Source organism: Chrysemys picta, chromosome 7 (genome assembly GCF_011386835.1).
Source record: "Chrysemys picta bellii isolate R12L10 chromosome 7, ASM1138683v2, whole genome shotgun sequence".
Classification (NCBI taxonomy): Eukaryota; Metazoa; Chordata; order Testudines; family Emydidae; genus Chrysemys; species Chrysemys picta.
This window is the reverse complement of record NC_088797.1, coordinates 44,853,016-44,873,894: the sequence shown is the minus strand read 5'-3', so window position 1 is coordinate 44,873,894 and position 20,879 is coordinate 44,853,016. Positions and strand designations below refer to the sequence as shown.

The 20,879-nt window shown below is 41.4% G+C and overlaps 1 protein-coding gene across 2 annotated transcripts; it reads right to left on the bottom strand.

Moving 5' to 3' along the window:
- Nucleotides 1–1,583: 1,583 nt before the first annotated feature.
- TNNC1 (troponin C1, slow skeletal and cardiac type) lies at nucleotides 1,584–19,267 on the bottom strand. 2 transcript variants are annotated; one of them, XM_005310128.5, is made up of 6 exons: nucleotides 19,035–19,267; nucleotides 12,267–12,297; nucleotides 10,525–10,671; nucleotides 8,841–8,955; nucleotides 7,050–7,186; nucleotides 1,584–4,406 (listed from the first exon to the last, which is right to left on the bottom strand). In XM_005310128.5, exons 1-6 carry the CDS (start codon nucleotides 19,056–19,058, stop codon nucleotides 4,375–4,377), a joined length of 486 nt encoding a protein of 161 aa, XP_005310185.1. In that variant the 5' UTR covers nucleotides 19,059–19,267; the 3' UTR covers nucleotides 1,584–4,374. The 2 variants fall into 2 exon arrangements, with proteins under 2 accessions (XP_005310185.1, XP_042717681.1); XM_042861747.2 differs by lacking the exon at nucleotides 1,584–4,406 and adding an exon at nucleotides 6,125–6,372 and having other exon boundaries at nucleotides 19,035–19,240.
- Nucleotides 19,268–20,879: the final 1,612 nt, after the last annotated feature.

Here is a 20,879-nt window from a genome sequence, read left to right as displayed (position 1 = left end):
TATGCATCTGGCATCCGTCTTAATAGAAAAACTGGAGGTGACTGGCAAAGCTACTTCTTTCATGAAGGTGACCTTCAGAGGAAAACAATGAGTTTCTGTTTTTGTTTTGTTTTGTGTGTGTATATGTGTTTTATGATATGCATAAAGAGTCCTGAAAGAGTTTGGGATTTTTTAAGCAGCTGTTGTGGAGGAAGAGGGTTGCTTGGTTTTTTAATCTTAGAAATATCAGGAATGTCAAATCTGATCTCTGTTTTTGCTGGAGGTTTCTTTGGATGACTCAGATATGTGGGAGTTTTCTCACCATTTAAATGAAGTGGGACAGAGTACTGAATCTACAACAAAGAGAAATTACTCCCAGGAGTTGAATAGGTGTTAAACACCTTGAGTTTTATTGTTTGCAGTGGTGGTGTAAGCATGTTGGTCCCAGGCTATTAGAGAGACAAGGTGGGTGAGGAAATAACTTTTATTGGACCAACTTCTGTTGGTGAAAGAGACAAGCTTTCCTGTTACACAGAGCTCTTCTTCAGGTTTGGGAAGGGTACTCAGAGTGTCACAGCTGAATACAAGGTGGAACAGATAGTTTAGCATAAGCAGTTAACACATCAAAGGGACCATTCAAGGTGAAATGGCCAGTTAATAAAAAAGGGGTTACAGGTTGTTGTAAAAAAACATACATCCAGTATCTGTATTAAGACTATGATTTTTAGTGTCTAGCAAAGTTATACATTTAAGCTCCCAGGCTAGTCTTTTGAAAGTGTTGTGCAGGTTTCATTTGAGGACGAGGACTGAGAGGTCAGATCTAGAGTGGTCGTGTTGTGAAAAGTGTTCACCCATGGGTGATATGGTGTTTGTCTTTTTTATCATTTTTCTGTGTGAGTTCATTCTTGAACCAGCCACTTAACCTCGAATGGTCCCCTAGAATATGTGTTAAATAATTCTGCTAAACAATCTGTTCCACTTTGTATTTAGCTGTGACACTCTCAGTACTTTTCCCAGACCTGAAGAAAAGCTCTGTGTAGCTCGAAAGCTTGTGTCTCTTACCAACAGAAGTTGGTCCAGTAAAAGATATTACCTCATCCACCTTGTCTTACCTTGAGTTTTAAACAGTCTGAATAAAAATCACTTCCCTCCCACACACCCCAATTAATCATTTTTTACTTGCTTGGCTTCTCTGATGTTACAAACCTAGACACAGATCCTGCGAAGGCCTACTCACATGCGTAACCAGTGCTTAATTGGTAATGAAAGAGGTGCCAGGGCTCAAGCAATTTTTTTTACATTCATAACTGATGTAGCAAGCCCAGAGATGCTAGGGCTATGAATTGCCAAGCCTAGAGGTGCCAGGGCTCAACCCTGGAAAGCCCTGGCACAAATTTAAGCACTGAGCTTTACATACAGTGCTGTAAGTTAAGCAAAGCATATATGTGGATCATTACAGGACAGGTGCTTTCCTGGATCTCCAGTCAGCCAACAGGGCCTTTCAAGTAAAACAGAGTAGACAAGGCTGAATTTCCAATGTAAAATACAAACAACCAGGAAAGAAATATTTGTGGCCTTCTTCATACCTCAAAAGAAGCAAAATAGGACATGAACCCAATTTTTATTTTCCTTTCCAGATCACCTTTCAGACTCTTTGCCCATTTTGTATTAAAGTGGCAATACACTCATCTAAAAGAAGAGAAATGCATAGGGTAGGATACAGGCCGCTCAGCTTTGCATACATTTTAAATTTCAGATAACTAATCATTTAAATACTTTTTTTGTTCTTAGCTAGAATAAAAACATCCTAGAGTAAACTTCATGCTGAGGCACCAGGAGCTCTTTCTCCGTATTATCAAAGTCACTAGGCAATTTCTGACAGGCCCAGCGGAGAATTCCTCCAGCAGTAGTATCTCGATCAATATTTAAGGCACTGAGCGATGCAGCTCTCTCAGCCTGTGGATGTTTTTGCTTTGCTTGGGTAAATATTTGATTTTAGTGACATGAAAGCAATGTGAGAGCTGAGCTGTGAATGTTAATTCAATGGAGATAAACAGCATGGCTGAGCGGTGCGTGGGAGGAACTGTTAATGCTACAGGAATGTGATAATCATCTTCTCGGGGGGGGGGGGGGGAGGGGGGGGGATATTCCTTGGGACCACTATTAAAGAGAAATAAGGGTTGGAAAAGGAGAGGAGATACTCCTAAAGAAGTATTCCCCTGACCCTTCCTCTCTTGCTGCTCTGACCGCTCCCTCAAATCCCTGTCTCCTAGCTCTTTGTCTTCCTCATCGGGCCCCTACATAATCTTGCCCATGTCTAGATCTCTTCTCTCATTCTCTTCTGCTCTCCACTTGTCCCTGTGCGCCACCGAGTCCTCTCCCCTTACTGCCTTTCTATGCACTTGGGCCCTGATTCAGCAAAGAACATAAGAGCCTGAACTTGTGGTTAAATCCCACTAAAGCCAACCGGAGTTAGGCTTGGTCTACACTTAAAACAGCTGTTGACACTGCTATGGTTCCCAGGGGCATGAAAAATCCACACCCTGAGCACCGTAGCTGTGCTGACCAAGTAGATGCGGCTAAGTTGACGGAAGATTGCTTCAATCATCCTAGCTCCTGTCACTCAGGGAGGTGGAGTTCCTACAGCAATGGAAAACCCCCTTTCATTGCTATTGTCTGCATCTACACTATGGGGTTGCAGCTGCATAATTACGGCACTTTAGCTCTGCTGCCCTAGCACTCATAATGTAGACATTCTTTAGGCTTAAGTGCTTTGCTGAATCAGGGTCTCTCAGCTTTGCATTTTCTGTCATGCTCCCCCTTATGCTTGGAACAGTTTCCCACGTCCTGCCCAGCAAGGTCTCTCAGACTGCTCTTTCATATCCCTTCTTAAACCTGCTTCCTCCAGGGATCCTTTCTACCTTATTCTGCTCACCAATAATCTTGCCTCATTCTCCCTTCAGTAAACTGTAGTGCCATATTCTGTCTCTGTTAGATCATAAGTACAGCTGAGTGTATATTTTTGTTTGGTGCCAAAACAAAGAACCAGAAAAAAATTGTTTTGGGTGGTTTTTACTCTTGGAGGAAAAAAATTAAGCACATCTAACTAAATTTCACCACAAAACATCATTTTGAAATGAAAAGTCAGTGTTTCATTTAGAAAACGTCTAAACAAGCCATTTTGACTTTTTGCTTTCATTTTTTATTCAACCAAAACTGTGTTGAATTCAACCTGAATTTGTGGATAGTTTTTGTTCATCACAAAACTGCATTTTCCAGCAAATGAACTATTTGACAAAAAAAATTTGCCCAGCTCTAATCAAAAGCTTCTCAGGGCTGTGGATGTGCCTTACTCAGTGTTTGAAAAGTACCATGACCACTTTTGGCATAATCTCAGTGATATCTGCACTCAGTAATGGAGATTATGAATAGGTTATTTTGAGGGAAGTGAAAAGCTTTCATCCTTAGATACCTGTCCCTGCCTCCCCCTCTCCCAACACTGTGTGGTTTTATTCAAACCTGACACTTCACTGAGCGTCTTTCATCTGGGAGTTCCTTTTGCTGGTCTTACAGCTGCAACTATAAATTGCTTCTGTGAAACAAACAGGAATGAAATAATTATTCTAGTTTATGAATTATTTTATTAGCAGTTCAAAAAGGAATCTTATTTCTGTACACATTGCCCGTTTACATTGCACTTTAAATCAGTGGTTGGAGGTGGAGGAAGAGTAGAGATTGTCAGAATGTTCAGTGACAGTTTAAGTGTCTCAAATCATCATTCAATTGAAGGTTCAAATGCTAATTGTTTCACTATAATATTTTCTAAGTGATGTGATTCAACCCATCGAGCGCTGGGGGCCAAATCATGGTAGCATCAAATCCAATGGCAAACTCCTAACAACTTCACTAGGAACAGGAATTTGCTCTAAATGCCTGATTCAATGTGTAGCTGTAAGAAGTATGCAGGATTGAGCAACTCATAAAGGGGTTACATGTGAGTTCTGTGCCCTGCTGGCACAGTCTGCTGGCAGTCACTGGTTTTGCTTTTTACAGCTGATAGGTTCTTACTAGACTATAGGAAAAACATTCTTTACAGACTTAATGATATGTTCACTATGTTATCTACTCCAGAGTGTGTCAAGGGACTCAAGACTTGGCTCTCTCACATTTGCTAGTGTTCAAAGGAGCAACATCTTTGATAATTATTAGGTCTCTTACTTAAATATCCATGGAATGACCATCTGAGGCACTTAATAACAAACAGAGTGTATTCTTCTGATGGCCACCCTGTTCAGCACTTAGTCTTCATGCTAGCAGCCAAGCGGACGCAACCACATAGACGAGATGAGGAATCAGAGGTCTTTAAAAGTCGAGGCTGCACGCCGTGTTTCAGATTTATTCAACTCCCTTCATGAACTCCAGGAATTCTGCCAAGCAAGGGAAATTAAAGACGTGTATTTTAGATGACAATCGGAGAGTCAGTGTGTAGCACTTGGCATTCTTTCTGGGTATCTCCAGAATCACCCTTCTTCTCTCACCTGTTTTCTCCCCTTCATAATTCCAAATGCCTAATAACATAGCTAGCTTTGCTCCAGTCATAGAGGGGTTTGTTACTCCTCCTGGAAGTAGCACTAACGTGATTCAGCACAGTGAAAGACCTGTAGTACAGAAAGACTTAGAGTAGGCTTACTAGCTGAAGTCTGGGCTTAGTAGACAAGTGATCAAATTTCACCTTATAAATCAGCATAGCCTCGCTGAAATCAATAGATAGATGCCACTTTATATCAGATGAGGCTGTAGCTCAAGGTATCTAACATTCGGAGCAACAACTTTCTAAAAATGCCCTGTGCATACAAATTTGAAACTGCAGCTCCCATTTTTTAAAAAAAATCATATTCACTGGAGCTGGTCGAGAATTTTAGAAATTTTGACAAAAGTTAAAACCCAACCCTTTTTTTAATTTATTTTTTTTTAAACCAGCTTCATTGAATGGCTGAAATTTTAAAATTCTGACAAAATGTTTTTGACAAGCTCTCATGTGCGTGTAATAGTTTTATTTTCAGTTTCTGACAGTGATGATGACTCCAGAGCATGGATTGTGCTGGAGACTGATGCCTGTGTAGGTATGATGAAAGCTCTGATCCTGCAGCTTGGTGCATTCAGGTGAGTCCAGGTGCCTGCATAGAGCCCTTTGAAGTCACTGGGGTTCTGTGGGGGCACAGGAGACCACTTGCATGGAGTCAGTTTCAGGATCAGGGCCTACATAATTATATTTCTCTGAAGAAGGTACCATCCAAGGCTCCCCACTATGAAGTCAGTTGTGTTGTTTGTGTGTAACGGAGAAGAGAACTAACCCCCTGTTGTCAGGTCTCTAGCCCTTTAATGCACCCCCTATGGCCAAGAGTTTGATAACAGCAGCCTTGCCTCAGTTTCCCTTTTGGTATTCTGAAATGTGGCCTATAGCACTTGGCCTCTCTTTACAGCTCCAGACCCTTTGTCTGAGTCATTGGAATCTCTCCCCTTCTGGGGTGGTAAGGGGCCTCCCGCCACTAGGCCTGGGGCCCAGTATCCCTCTCTCCCTTCTTCACCAGGGAAGGAACAAAGGAAGCAAAAACTGAAATAAAGTCCAACAGTCTTATGTTAGGGCTGCCAGTCCAAATCTGAGGCTTCAGCAGTCCCTGCCCCTTCCCTCCAAGCTCACCCTCTCCTCTGGGTCTCAGCCCAGGAAATCTGTATTAGGCAGTCAGGGGCATTTGTTTAGTTCCTGGGCTGCTTTCTACCTACAGTCTTTGTGGGCCTCTTCCGTATGGCACCCTTCTGCCTGGAAGTTGATCTCTCTGGGCAGCTTTGCCTCATCTGATGCTATGGAGCTTCCCTATGATGGCTCCCAGCCTCTCTAGCAGCCACCCTGCTCTGTCTGGGTTGCAGCTTTTTATAAATAAATAAATAAATAAATATAATGGAGATATCCCATCTCCTAGAACTGGAAGGGACCTTGAAAGGTCATCAAGTCCAGCCCCCTGCCTTCACTAGCAGGACCAAGTATTGATTTTGCCCCAGATTCCCAAGTGGCCCCCTCAAGGATTGAACTCACAACCCTGGGTTTAGCAGGCCAATGCTCAAACCACTGAGCTATCCCTCCCCCCCCAGCTGTTTGCTTACAAGCCATAGAGCCCACAGCAAGGGCAGTGATCTGTATGTGTGTATATATATCTCCTCAATATATGTTCCATTCTATATGCATCCGAAGAAGTGGGCTGTAGTCCACGAAAGCTTATGCTCTAATAAATTTGTTAGTCTCTAAGGTGCCACAAGTACTCCTGTTCTTCTCTTCATTCTGTGACTTGCTGCTGTGTGGGGTCTATACACACATCACGCCTTCCCTAGGTAGTTCTGGCAATAATAATAATACAAAAGTGGCATAGGCAGTTATAAAGCAGAATCTTTATCAATATCATTCTTTGTATGGTCTAGGGAAAAACCCAGCCAACTCTTCAAATTTGTACCTGCAACTTCGTATACATAATGAACCATATCTATGTGAGCTAAGGGGGCACCTTCAATACCTCTCACCAACCAAAGTAGCACTCGTGCAAGCAAATTCAAATGTTTGTTCTCCCCAAATATTGCATGTGCATATTTAGAAGCTATTCTGAAAGCGTGGGACTACTAAATGTCATGTTTCAGAGCCTGAACCAAACCTTCTGGAATTTGGAGAGATTGGATCCAGATCTTGGTTTTGCACCGGTTCATTGCCTCTGTAGTGGGTGGAAACCAATACCTGTGTCTGAACATCCTTCAATATTGGAGGCAGAGGATGTAAATCTGTACCTAGGTCTGCAGCCTGCCTAATTTTGAAGCTGGCTCATACCTCTATGAAAGACCAAATCCTAATCCCATACCTGACCACTCTCAAACTTTGTGGGAATTAAAACCTGGATCTGAATTGTGAGTCTTAGGCCCATCTCTAATATGTACTACTTACATCTTTTGTTAAGGTTCTGAGTTCCTGAGGACAATGGATATCCCATTTTTACTTTTAACCAAATTATGCACAAAAACACACCTACCATCATAGTCAATCTTGCCATCATTGTTTTTGTCTCCATCCTTCATCAGTTCCTCTATGTCATCTTCGGTGATGGTCTCTCCTGTAGCCTGTAGCATGATCTTTAGTTCGTCAAGGTCTATGTATCCATCAGCATTTCTGTGCAACGACAGAATGGCTCAAAGATAAAAACCAAAAATACTGTAAATGGATGGACAACCGCACCCCATGTTACATCACTTCCACTTGGTCTCCAATCTGTTTTTTATCAGCAAATTGCGCGTTAGTGACTCATTGTCTTGGGTTTCCTGTCATGAATTGGTAGGATAAATAAATGAGGGGACACCAACTCTCCCCTTTCTGCAGGTCTCTATTGGAGTAACCCTACAGGATTTGTGTGCCTCCTGCTGAGACAAAGAAAGCAGAGAATAGTAACTATTTGCTTCTGCTAGTGAATTAAGGGATGGTCTTCATGGACAAATAGTACATGGAGAAGTAAAAGTCTTTTGCAAGTGATGAAGCTTTGATTCAGCAAACTGTTGAAGCATGTGCTTTGGTCCATTTTGAAAGAGGGAAATTCTTTGATTTTCCCTGGAGGAGACATTTTTACGCACCAACTTCTGCTGAAGGGGAAATGTTAACTTATGAAAAGTAATATCAAAAGACAGCCCTTAATATTATCTATTTCTTTTTCAAAACTACTTGTGGCACCAGATCTACTCAAGATTCACGTCTCTGGCAATTTTTGTGTAGATAGGCAATGTCTGAGCAAGCTCAGCCTATAATCTATCATCCTAACAATTAGATACAGGAATCATCAAATTAATTACAACCTAATTTCTTCAAATAGAGCCCATGCACAAGATTTCAATGAGTCTTAACTATGGGAAAGTTAAGAGTTAATATTACTTGGAACAAAAAGGGTCTGACTCAGAGCTAACTTTCTAAAAGGGGCCGTTTTTAAATGAATTTTAATTTATAAACTGATGAATGGCTTTACTTGAAAATTCTCAGAAAATTAATTCTGTGCTCAAAGAATAAGTGTTGTCATTTTGTGTTCTTCAGATATCACAAAGTGGTTGGTTGCTGCTTTCAGCACAAAACTCAACTCCATTGTAACTATGGGGACATATTCAGCAGCACCATAATTATTGGGAGATGTTAGGGTTAAGTAAAAACCTGGGAAGCTGCTGGTATGCTGACATGGCATTAGGGAAGGAAGGCACAGACAAGCAGTATTTCTTCATTTTATAAATAAATTTCCATTCTTTTCCCTTCCCTGTTGCTTGTTGAGAATTGATAAGCCTTGCAGCTGCATAAAAAATGTAGTTGTCTAAAAAAAATGTAGTTGTGTAAAAGAAGTGTTATCTCCCCCTCCCTTCTTTCCCAGCTACACAAGCGAGCCCTGAGTCATGGTCCCTTCCTCCCTCCCCTGAGAACCATTGATTAAGGAAATTTGCAGCAACAAATTGCTGCAAAGAAATGTATTTTCAAGGTTAAAATGCCTGTCTAACGTGTAATGCTGTGAATAAAAGACAGGGGTGGGTATACTAATTGTATGGGTGTTTTTATTACTTAATAAAGATTTTTGGGGTGTTGTACTGGATGTAGGCATTAACATACTAACTTAAATAAAAAGAGTGTGCTGTAACTAATCCAGTGCTTACTCGACAATTGGGTCGAGGGGAACAAGTATTGCAATAAAGAAGCCAATACTCAAATCCATCTCTGGGTCAGCCTGTTCCTTTTCTTCTAACAATAATATCTAGCAGTGTCGTTTCTTGTTTTAGTGTATTACAGTCCAGTCTCTTACTTATCAAACATTCTGAAGAGATCTGAGAGTTCCTCTTCTGATTTTCCTTTGCTGTCATCTTTCATACATCGGACCATCATAACTAAGAACTCATCAAAGTCTACAGTGCCGCTGCCTGAAGGTGAAATAAACAAGGTTTAGATTACACTACAATCTAGAAGGCAATCTTCTGTGGGTTTTTTTCTCGTTTTTTTGTTGGGTTTTTTTTGGACAAACAGGCATATACATAAAACAGAGATTAATCTTTTATTTAGTAATCCAGCCACAGACTTCATGTTAGTAGCACTAAGGAGTGGGTAACAGATTATGGGATGGATTCACCATTGATTTGCACCTTATGTATTCATTTAAACAAGTGCAAATTGAATATAAAACACAACCACTGGTGTAAATGTGTGAAAAATTCTGATCTGGTAGCATTTGACACCCTTGTTGCACAGATGTAAATTACTATGGAAGGTGCAAGACAGTGGAGAATCAAACACTATATTTTTTATGCTGATGGTATGTTATCATTTGTTGTTTAAATGACACTGGTGAGATATTTTCCTTAATTCTTAGCATAAATTTTCTTGCTTTTGTGTTTAACAAGCTTTTGGAAGCTTGGAACTGAAATCTTTATCAGTTTCTTTCCTAGATTGTTTCCCGCCAATCTGCACATGCTGGTTTGTTATTATGAAGTTGTTTGTGGGTATATTGTTGTGCGTGTACATGTCCGCACGCTGAAGAATTTGTTTTGGGATTAAAAATCTGCACATCTATAATTCCATGGAATTTGCAAGCACAGAAGAAAAAAAATGTTGGATCAAATTTTCAACCTATAATCTTTGATGTGTCCTCTTCTATATGCATGCTTACACTGCCCTCATCACTATAGTATCTGAGCACCTGTGTCTCTTAAAAAAGGTTTGAGAAATCTCTTTGCATCCGTTACAGTAGTAATATTTTTAGTGCCTTCCATCTGTTACACTGGAATATTCAAAGGCATCTAAGACACTTAAGCATTCATTGAAACTCAGTGGGTGTCTGGGGCCCTTGGAAAATCTCAGCTTTAGCATTTTATAACCTACGGTCCCAGTCTTGCAATTTATTCCAGACAGGCAGAGCTCTGCATCCACTGAGTTCTGTTAGAGTTCCACAAGGGTGGAGCGGTCCACCTGCATAGTTCAACTTGCAGGATTGGGCCATATGTGCCCACAATAGCTCTGCAGTGCACCAATTTATGCAGTGGGTAGTGGCATCCAACTGGTGCACAGCATGCTGCAAAGCCATTGCAGAGATGGAATTGTGGCCAAGGGCCTTGTGGCCAATTGAAAATGGCATTGTATCTTTACTGTTCACGCCACACAGAATGTCCGTGTCTACAATATTACCAGAAGTGATCCACCTGCATTAACCAGTGTGGTTACTCAGTTTGTCTGACTCCAGAAGTACGAAGGAACAGGTAAAAACTACCAGAGTTTGGTTGTTTCCAAGGTGTCTCAACATTCCTGGTGCTTACGATATTGATCTACTTTCTCTGGTGGAAGTAGAGTACACTCTGTTTTCTTTCATGTGATTCTTGTGCCTTCAAAGCCTGACTGCACAGTATTTAAAGTCCAGCTAATAACCACTGTGATTCTGGCCCCCTGAAAATGCTTTGCAATGCACTGAGACACCTAGAGGATTTAAGATAATAGCTCACCATCTTCATCCACCTCATCTATCATCTCCTGCAGCTCCTCAGGGGTTGGATTCTGCCCCAGCATTCTCATCACCTTCCCCAGTTCCTTCGTGCTGATGCATCCGTCCTCAGCACCCAGGACAAAGATGTCAAAGGCGGCCTTGAATTCTAGAGAGGAAAAGGAGAAATGGAGTTAGCACACAGGAAATCAGTGGGAGTTTCATTGCTGTGGTGATCCAAAACTGGACAAACTTCAATGGTGTGTCTGCAGAAGACTTTTTAGCTGTGTCAATGGAAGTCAAACTTAATTTCCTCCACCTCCCCTGCACTGGTGTGAAATCAGTCATCCTGCTGGGGTAAGCTCTACTCAACACCCAATTTAACACAGTGTGATCAACCCCAGTGGAAGAACTGAGAGATTCTTTGTCAGCCATTGTAAAGTACAGATGGAGATAGGGTGACCAGATGTCCCGATTTTATAGGGACAGTCACGATATTTGGGGCTTTTTCTTATATAGCCCTTATTACCCGTCACTCCTGTCCTGATTTTTCAAACTTGCTGTGTGTTCACCCTAGTTGGAGAGTCTACAGTAGACAGAGCTTAATGGCTCAAAGTTTAGATAAGTACCCAGAAGTTCCAACCAGAGGCTGCTCAAGACACTCTGCTGCCCTATGCAAAGCTTCAGTGTGCTGCCCCCACTTCCTGCCACAGACGGGTCTATGGGGGTGTGAATTATAGAGCGCTGTAATGTGTTGCACTGTAACTGCCCTGTATAGACCTTCTGGCATGAACTAACGGGCACCTAGTGCATGTTAACATAGTCCTGTTGACACAGGACTACATCAGCACAAATTCACTACCTCTTCATTCCAGCAGGATCTAGATGGGGCCATTAGAGCTCTATATGTTAGCGAGCTCTGCCCTTCACACCCCTGTAAACCACCTGCGGCACAGTGTAGACAAGCATGAGCATTTAAATAAAAATCACTTCTCCCAGAAATCTCTGTGCTGCCCCCAGAAATCTGCCCCTCAAGGCAGCTGCCTAGTTTATCTACAGCTAGAACAGCCCCGATTCCAACTTCCCCACCACCGAACTTTCCAAACATCTTAGTTCTACAAAATTGGGCTGGAATTCTCACGAGAATAGGCTTTGTAACAGGATTTCTGGTACTCCCTTTCCTTATTATTATTCAAGACTTTTGGCATATAACTACCCAGAGGCCCCTGTTCAGCACAGAACTCCATTGGTTTTCAAACTAGGGTAGGCGAGCTCTCATCAGGGGTACACAAGGAAAAGCCTGTAATAGCCGACAATGCAGTTTATTTAGCAAGACCTGGCAAACTAATCATAGGTATATTATGACCCTATGTCAGATGGGGGTATGTGGTAGACTACATTATTTGGAAAGGGGTACGCAGCCTAAAAAGTTTGAAAACAACTGGGCTAGATGTTGGTCGGACACACAAAAAGATCCTGTGCTTGCCCCAAAGAGCATTAAGACCAGAAATACCATGAAACATTATTGTAGCAATTCCACTGCCAGCCTCTTAGCCTTTTTCCTAAACTTGGGGATGAGAAGTCATTTGCTTTGCATTGTACTTTGGCAGCTGGAGGTGTGGTTTTTCTCTTATGGCAGCAATTGTTGACCCTGAGCTGGCCTGTTCAAGCCATAGGCTAACATCATGGGTTGATGGCGGATTGACTATCCATTACAGAGAGTATCTTTTGTTTACAATGGTGTCAGAGTAAAGACACACGTACCGTTTTTCTGTTCTTCTGTCAACTGCTCAACCTGTGATGAAAATAAAAAGAGAGAGAAATTCATTTTTATTAAACTTAATCATTATCATTAATTGATAATACCACTTATATTGCACACTATTTGTTCAAAATGTTTCACAACCCTCAACTAATCTTCACAACAGCCCTTCTTGTGGAGTAAGAGGGTCTTTTACCTAGATAGTTGTGACACAGGCCCTTTTTTTTTTTTTTTTTTTTGGTATATTGCTTTAGTCTGTTCCTCTTTTTTAAATATTTTACACTCTTCAGGAGTTAACATTATTTTTAACCAGAGTCTGAGTCTCAGGCCTGTGGCATGATTGGCTTTTAGATAGTCAGGGCAGCAAAGTTGGGGGACTGAGTGAGAGGAGCATTTGTCACACTTGAGAGCTACTGTGTGGTGGTTCTTCGTATGGCTGATGTAGATGTAGAGCAACAATTATAATTTTACAGTTAGCTTAAGCCAGATAATTGTATCAGTAGTAGCGCAGAGCGTCACTGTGATGCCTCCTTCGTATTTGGGAATTGGACACTGAGTCATTATATGTTCCATGGTCTGTTCTGGGTGACCACAGTCACACACTGGAGAGTTTTTAATTTTCCATTTGTGCATCAGGTACCTGCAGCTGCAATGGTTTGTGCAGGTGCCACTTAAGGTTGCCCATAAGCTTTGCAGAAGACTGAAGCCCGGGATCTTCTGCATTTGGTCTTTCACAAGTTGTTTGTTTGTGACGTCTTGTGAACTCCATTCAGCTTTCCAAGCTTCATCAGGATTGAAGTCACATTGTCGGGGGGTAAGCACATGGATCCAAAAGGGCTTGTGTGACTTCAAGCAGTGCTGAGGGATGTCTTTGAGGTCCTGGTGGACGGGAAGACTTTACTTTTCCTCGATTCGCTAGTCTTCCTGGAGGGTTGCAGCATCGCGGCAAATGGATGGGCGAGCGATATGTGAGAGCACGGGTAGCCATGATGTTGGGATCAACTTGAGGGTTCCAGTGATGCACCGCATTGCAGTGTTCAGTTGAACATCAACAAATTAAATGTGGCTACTTCTGGTCCATACCAGTGCACAGTACTCAGTTAAGGAGTAGAGAAAGATGCTGATGCTCCCCTCCCACCCCCCAGATTGTGCATGCCAGTTTCTGGACCAGGTTGACCAGGTCTTCGTCTTGGTGTCTACCTTCTTCAGGAGTTGAAAATGGCAGCCTTCATGTGGTCCACTCTGTTAAGTGAGAAATAACAACTAATGCCATCAACCCAGTGACCAAACATCGATCAACGATCTCCTAGTCTTCAGAGCAACAATGCAACTGTGTGGTTAATTCACTGAGAGTCTTTACATCAAGACTGGATGTCTGTCTAAAAGATGTTCTAGTGTGGCATCAGATTGTTGGATTTCATGTAGAAATTGCTGGGTGAGGTCCTATGGCCTGTGCTATGCAGGAGGTCTGACTACATGATCATAATAGACCCCTTTCGCCAGGGCAGGCTCTAGGGTTTTTTTTGCCCCAAGCAAAAAAAAAAAACCTCCGAGAGCGCAACTACTGAAGCAAAAAAAAAAGCTGGTGCCTACAGCCAGTCCTGCTTTTCCCTGTTAGAATGTATGAATCTACTGAACTATCTATCCCACTAATTATGGGACAACCTTCATTAAGATTCACCTTTTATAAATTCTGATTTTGGATGAAGTATCAAGGGGCTGTTTTTTTTTGACATGTCTCCTGCTGTTCAGCTCCCTTGGAGAGCTACAAGATGAGAATTTTAGGGCCCGGTCCCAGATGATTTCAATGGGAACAAGATTGGTCCCTTCAAGTATAATGGGACTGTGTTAGGTTTCCTGGTTTTATTGCATTGCTTTGATTATCAGAAGAACAGAGAGACTTCTGTTCTTCCATTTTCTGTTCTAGTCTTAAGTAATTGGTGCTCTAAAAGTGTGCTGAAAAGTGGAGGTAATACAGAGTCTGAAGAAGAATTAAATAAGGGTAACAAAATGAAACTGCATTACTACAGTTTAATGTGAAAAATCTTAGTGTAAAATTTACCCTGCCAAGTCCTTGATTAAGTAGGCTTTGTGCTCTGGTGGGAATGGACACCTGGATCTATGGACAGAGCGGAGGGCAACTCCACAGCCCTTCCACAGTCTATTGAAGTCCATGGGTAATCCCAGAACTAGTGGAGCTGGCCTGTCATGCCCTTGGTCCAGTCCCCAAACTCTACATACCCATGGCCTTTGCAGGTTGCAGGAGCACCCTACTCTGCCTTATATAGGGGTAGTGGCTGTTCCCTGCATGCCTGCTATGCATCATATGTAAATGAGTTCCTCTAGTCAAGTACTGAACTAATACTGGACTGTAAGATAATTTCCATCTCCTTCCCTGGTTATCAAGAGCAAACAAATAGTGGGGGCTTAGTGTAAATTTGAATTAATAAGATACATCTACAGGAACAGAACATAAGAACGTCAGACCAAAGGGCCATCTAGCCCAGTATCCGGTCTTCTGACAGTGGCCAATGCCAGGTGCCCCAGAGGGAATGAACAGAACAGGTAATCATTGAGTGATCCATTCTCTGTCGCCCATTCCCAGCTTTTGGCAAACAGATGCTAGGGACACCATCCCTGTCCATGCTGGCTAGTAGCCATTGATGGACCTATCCTCCATGAACTTAACTAATCATGAACAGCAAATAGGATTGTGTAGTTGAGTCATATGCTAGTGGTCTGGACCAGTGGTTCTCAACCAGGGGTATGTGTACCCCTGGAGGTTCTCAGAGGTCTCCAGGGGGTATTCAAGTCATGTAGATTAGTGTCTCTCAGCTTGGGGGTTGCAGCCTCCAGAGAGGTCATGGGATGGGTTTGGGGGATCGCAAGTGCAGGGCTTTCATTAGACAGTGGCTAGCAGGGCAATTGCCCAGGGCCCCATGAAGCTAAGTTACGTGCTTCAGCCCCTGGTGGCAGGGCTTCAGCTTCTGACAAGGCTCATAAGTGAAAAATAGGTTCAGATATTGCACTGAAATGTAAATACTCTATTTATATGCCAATCAATTATTTTATAATTATATGGTAAAAATGAGAAAGTCAGCAATTTTTCAATACCACTGTGTTGTGACACTTTGGTATTTTTATGTTTGATTTTGTAAGCAAGTAGTTTTTAAGTGAGTGAAATTTGGAGCACGCAAGACAAATCAAAGTCTTGAAAGGGGTGCAATAGTCTGGAAAGGTTGAGACCTACTGGTCTGGACAATGTTAGCACCTCTCCTCTTATCTGAACCTACTTCCCCCTCTCAGTTCATTCCTTCCTGATCTTAATGTTTCATTTAATACCACAGACCATAACATCCTATTCAACTGGCCTGCAGAATTTGGTGGCGCTTTCAGCACCTTCCTGGTTCCTTTCCTCCAGCAGCTATCCAACTGCTACTTCTTGTCGCCACCCACACTCCTCTGTCACTAGGCAGCTCTATTTTGATGCTTACAGGGTTCTGCCTTTGGTCCTGCTCAAACAACATTTCCCTACCCTCTTTCTGAAATCAGTCTATGTAAATGGGACCCAAATCTGCAACCACTTTACCAGCCCATAACATAAAGGCAATGAACCACAGTCTTTACCAGCAGCTTCCCTAGGTTCTTAGTCCTATATCCCCAGTGTTGCCAATACACTCTGTTCCTGAGCTGTATCACGATCTTAATTCCAGTCCTGAGCCCTGACAGAGCTTTATCAATGCCCCTTAATCTGAAGTTGCAGAGCCTGTCTGCTATTTCAGCCTTGGGCCTTTGTTGATAATAGCCTTGTGAATTTCTGCTAGAAAACTGCCAAGCCTGTTGTGAGGGCAGAGGCCAAAATGACCAGCATTTCTTGCTGAGAAATGTTGACTTTTAACAAACCACACATGCAGAGGACACACCAGGGAAGCTGATCCGTCCATATCAGATGCAGATAACAATAGCAGCAGGATTCTTCTTCAGCATTGCATCACGAAATCTGAACCCTTTTGTCCAGCCATCCATGATGGAAGGCAAGCAGCTGCAGGCTGCTCTTCCATTGTTTTGGCAGTAAAATAGGATAGTTGGGGACTCCGAAGGTATGAGCTGTTCCCAGTAAATACATGCCTATTGCCACTTTCGTGCCTTCCATGTAACTCAACTCTTTCGGCATGTTAGCTATTTATAAGCCCCAATGATTGAGGTGCTGGAGATAAAGATAAACCTTCTGATTGTTCCCAGGAACTGAATGGCATTGGTATTTATCCTTGGGCCCTTTTATCTGGACACTTGTCCTTGGCACTGTTCTTAGTACGGTTCAGTGGAGTTTGAAAGCGTTACCAAAATAGCTCTGCATTTGTATAACCTTATCTAGACATGAGTGAAAATGAAAATCCACTGGACTCTGTTGGTGCATTTAGGAAACTAATTCAATGCTTTATTAAAATGTGCCATCAACTTGCAACATACCACAAATGGTCAATTCCTTTGAATCAAGCTAACCCTCTTTAACTAGTGCCTTTCTTTGTGTGCATAAATTTTTAGATATAGGAATGTACTGTACATAAATTAAATGATGGGTAACAATAATGCTAGGAAGATCAATAAAATAATAAACCATGAGGTGAAATTCAAGTGGTTTATGATCTCCCCAAGACCACATGATCTATTCATGGTCTTTTTCTTTTAGTCTCTGTATCTTCTTGTTTTGGGGGTTGACTTCTTTCATTACTGCCTCAGTGTGTAAATGCTGAGGATGCTGTCATGATACATAAGCAGTGAGCCAATCAACTTTGCCTTGCTTTAGTTACTCTCTAGATTTCTTCCAGTTTAATATTTTCTTAGAGTACATATATTTAGGATCTTTTTTTATGGAATGGTCCAAGGAAATATCCTTTACACTCAGTTGTACTGCATTTTAGAACCACGTGTGTGCCCCAACCCAATATTACTTTGCCTTTGTAAATTAATTACAATACAAATGCAGCTATATTAACCTGCTCAAGACAGGAATCCCACTTCATCTATCTACTTTACAGTTTTTTACTGGTTCTCATCAACATAGTATCTGAATGTGCCCCAAGGTAAAAAAATTGGCACAGCAAAGTCTCTACTGGACTTCATGGAGTCTTCTGGTCCTCTCTCTTGCTTGGCTATAGAACGCTAGGCTTGGAGTAAGAAGTTTGTTGGTTATGGGGGATGGAATTTTTTGTATTTGTGGCCCTTTTTTGAGCTAAACTCAAACTCCATTGAAATCCATGGAGTTAGATTAGGGATTAATTTGGTTTTCTGGGTCTTTGACCTGTATGGGGTTTAGCAGGTTGAGAGGTATGAAAGAGGCTGAAAGTTGTGCCTGGGAAACCTTCCTCTATCCGTCTCTTGACTCTAATTCTTCCTTTGTGCTAGAGAATGCATTCCATCCGCCTGACTGACAGATCCATTTGGCTAATTGTTAGCATTGCTGGCTTTCAAAATGTTTCAACATTTCTTCATAACAATGTGTGTGATGCCTCTAAACATTGAGCATGAGTCTAATAAAGAGCCAATTGCAGAGACGTGAATTTTGTTTACTTCTATAGGTCACTTTTTTATTTCATTCTTTTTGAAGACCTGGACTTTTGGCTCACTGAACCCAAGAGGACTGGAGTCTGTAGAATGGAGTCCCAGCTCAGTGCAGGTCATAGATTAGTCTAATATGAAGAACAACTTGTTTTGTTGCTATGTGTCAACCATGATCCCTGTTCCTTTAGGACATCTTGGAATTTTGAAAGAAATATCCACATTTGATTTATCTTTATGCTCTTGATAGAAATGTGAATACCAACCTAATCAATTGTTAACTATCTGCAATACCATATATAACCCTGTAACCAATCACAAGAGTCATTTACAGAACCTGGTAACACGGAATTCAAGGTAAAGGGATTCGTGCAATACAGATTCCAGAAAGATACCGCTTTCATGTTGTTCTGCCTCCATATCATCAGCTATTTAAGGTACAAAATAATGCTGCATCTTTACTGGGGGAAGACAAAATAGTTTGGGTTTATACAGTAAGGTTGATATGCAATGGTTGAAGGCAAAACTGCTTTCTCTTGTCTTCTTTAGAAAGCACAACCAGTATGTTTTACATTATATTTTTTTGCAGTGTAGATATCAAGAACAAGGAAAGAGAAATTGCAAATCAGATCACTTATTTCCTAAGCGTTTATCAAAAGGGGTTTTCAAAATATATTTTGCAGAAAAACATTCAGCTAGGGAAGAAGCTTGGAAATGGCAGAATTTTAATACACAAAAAAACCAATGCTTCAGTTTCAGCTTATTCAAATTCTCTTCAGTTCCCCATTGAAACAGTTGATCTGTCAAGTCCTGGATAAAGCAGTAACCATACCTGATACTTCAGTAGATTTTTCAAAATATATTTAAAATTACACTTACATGCCATCTCTTTATTTCACAACACAGAACCAGAGAAAGACTTATTACAAATAATTTAGCAGCTTATTTTGAGAAGAATCTTCTTACAAAAAGAACATTACATAGTTAGAATTGCCATTGCATGAAAAATTCTATGTTCTGAACTAGAAGGTACCTCACTACAACTAACATTCCTAAATGCATTTCGTTGTTACATTAAGTACTCGTAGTGTAAAGACAATCATTGCTGTGCCTTATTGTGGCTTTAGGAGATCAGCAAAAACTCTTTGAAACATCTTTCTAATACAACAAAGGCACCCCCAGATCAAGGTAAGTTTAAACATATTACTCACTGCTGCCTTGTAAATATCATCCATGGTTAGTTACTGCTGGTCAGGAGCTGGACAGAGAGGACAAACAGTACAGAGACAAACTTCAAGTCTCTGTCAGCTGTCCCCTCCTTCTATCCTTGCTAATATAGCAAGGTGTCAGTCCTAAATGTGTCACTCAGGGGCTGCTGCTCACCACATCAGCAATCTAATATATATCTATCAATGATACCCACTCCAAGTGAGAATTCCTCACCCCTGTGAAGAGGGGAGGGAAGGGGCACTGTGCGAGGCCAACAGCTGGCATTCCAAGGGCCCGAGCCAGCTCTCATTGAAGTCAGTAAGCTTAATACATTAAGTGAATACTGGCAAATATTTGTGTCAGGCTATGGGTCTGATCCTCTGGAATTCCCTGGCAAACTTCCCTTTAAAGTCAGTGAAAACAGAAGGGTGTCCGGAACTAAATATTGGGCATCTGTTTGGAAGCTAGCCCCTTTCTTTATAACAGGTTGGACCCAAACCCTTGATCCAAACACTCCCAATACCTGGAATAGTTTGGATCAGAACCCAAGCTCTGTGGCTTGGGCCTATCTCTGCTTTATTTTTTTATAGAGGACAAACAAGTGGAATAGTTTCCAATGAGCAATTTATATACATTTCTCCTCTTCAGAAAGTGAGTAAGCAGAAAAGGCTGTCACTTCAGTTTGTACTATTTCTATCTCACTGCACAGCTATCAGGGACATAATACAATGGGCCATTGGGGTTCATCTACAACTCTGCCACTGACTCACTGAGTGACCTTAAGCAAGTCACCTAACCTCGTAGTGGCTCGGTTTCTCTGTCTGCAGAATTGAGATATTTAATACCTAGCCACCTTTGTAAAACACCTTGAGAGATGTTAAAGAAAAGGCTATTAAGTGCCACTATTGTTTTATTGTATTTTAAATTCTCAATTACCTTGGTGATGCTCACGAGTGACTTCACGACTCCCTATTCACTCACAAATGTGGGCCCAAATCCTGCCCTCAGTTATACTGGTGCAAATCCATTGAAGTTGAGAATTTACTCTGGATTTACTCTAGTGCAGCTGAGAGCAGAATCTGGCTCAGCAGGAATAAACTTATTATCATTAATTGTACTATATGCATAAATAAATACATGAAAAGTGTTTGGCACATTGTTAAAGATCTTAATCTACAAATATGGAATCCCTGGCGAGGTAGTTTTCCTTCAGTAATCCAGGGCTCCCTCTTGTGTCCAAATGCAGACAGCAAGAAAAAGTAGCAAAAGAAGTCAGCCAAATGTGACACCAGTGTGTTTCGTGGACTGTTTTACAAATTAGCCAATACAAAAGCAACCACTATCTCTGCCTCATTGAGAAAAGAGATGTTCTGTGAAGGAGTGGATGGCTCTGAGGACTGGTAACATGATGTAAAGCTCAGGTCAGTAATGATCATTAATGGCCTAATTTCCAGAAGTGCTGAACACCCACTTAATTGCAAATTTTGGGGGCTCTGCACCTCTGAAAATGAGGCTAAAGGGGGTCTATGTGAAATGAGTTTGGTGGCCTCTGTCCAGTTTCCTTTGGACATGTATTCACATTGGCGCTGGTCAAAAACTAGGAAAATGATTTTGCAAACAGTTTTCAAAGTTTTATTTTTTTCTGTTTTGCAGGCATGGAAATGAACCTGTTTTCTGTTTTTCTCCAAAAAAATGATGCGATATTATTTACTGAAATTGACTATTTTTCATTTACTGACCACGTGGTTTTCAGAAAGAAAAGATGGCTTCCAGTAACTGATAAGTTTTCATACCAAAAAAATTACCAAAAATACCACCAAAAATCATAGAATCATAGAATCATAGAT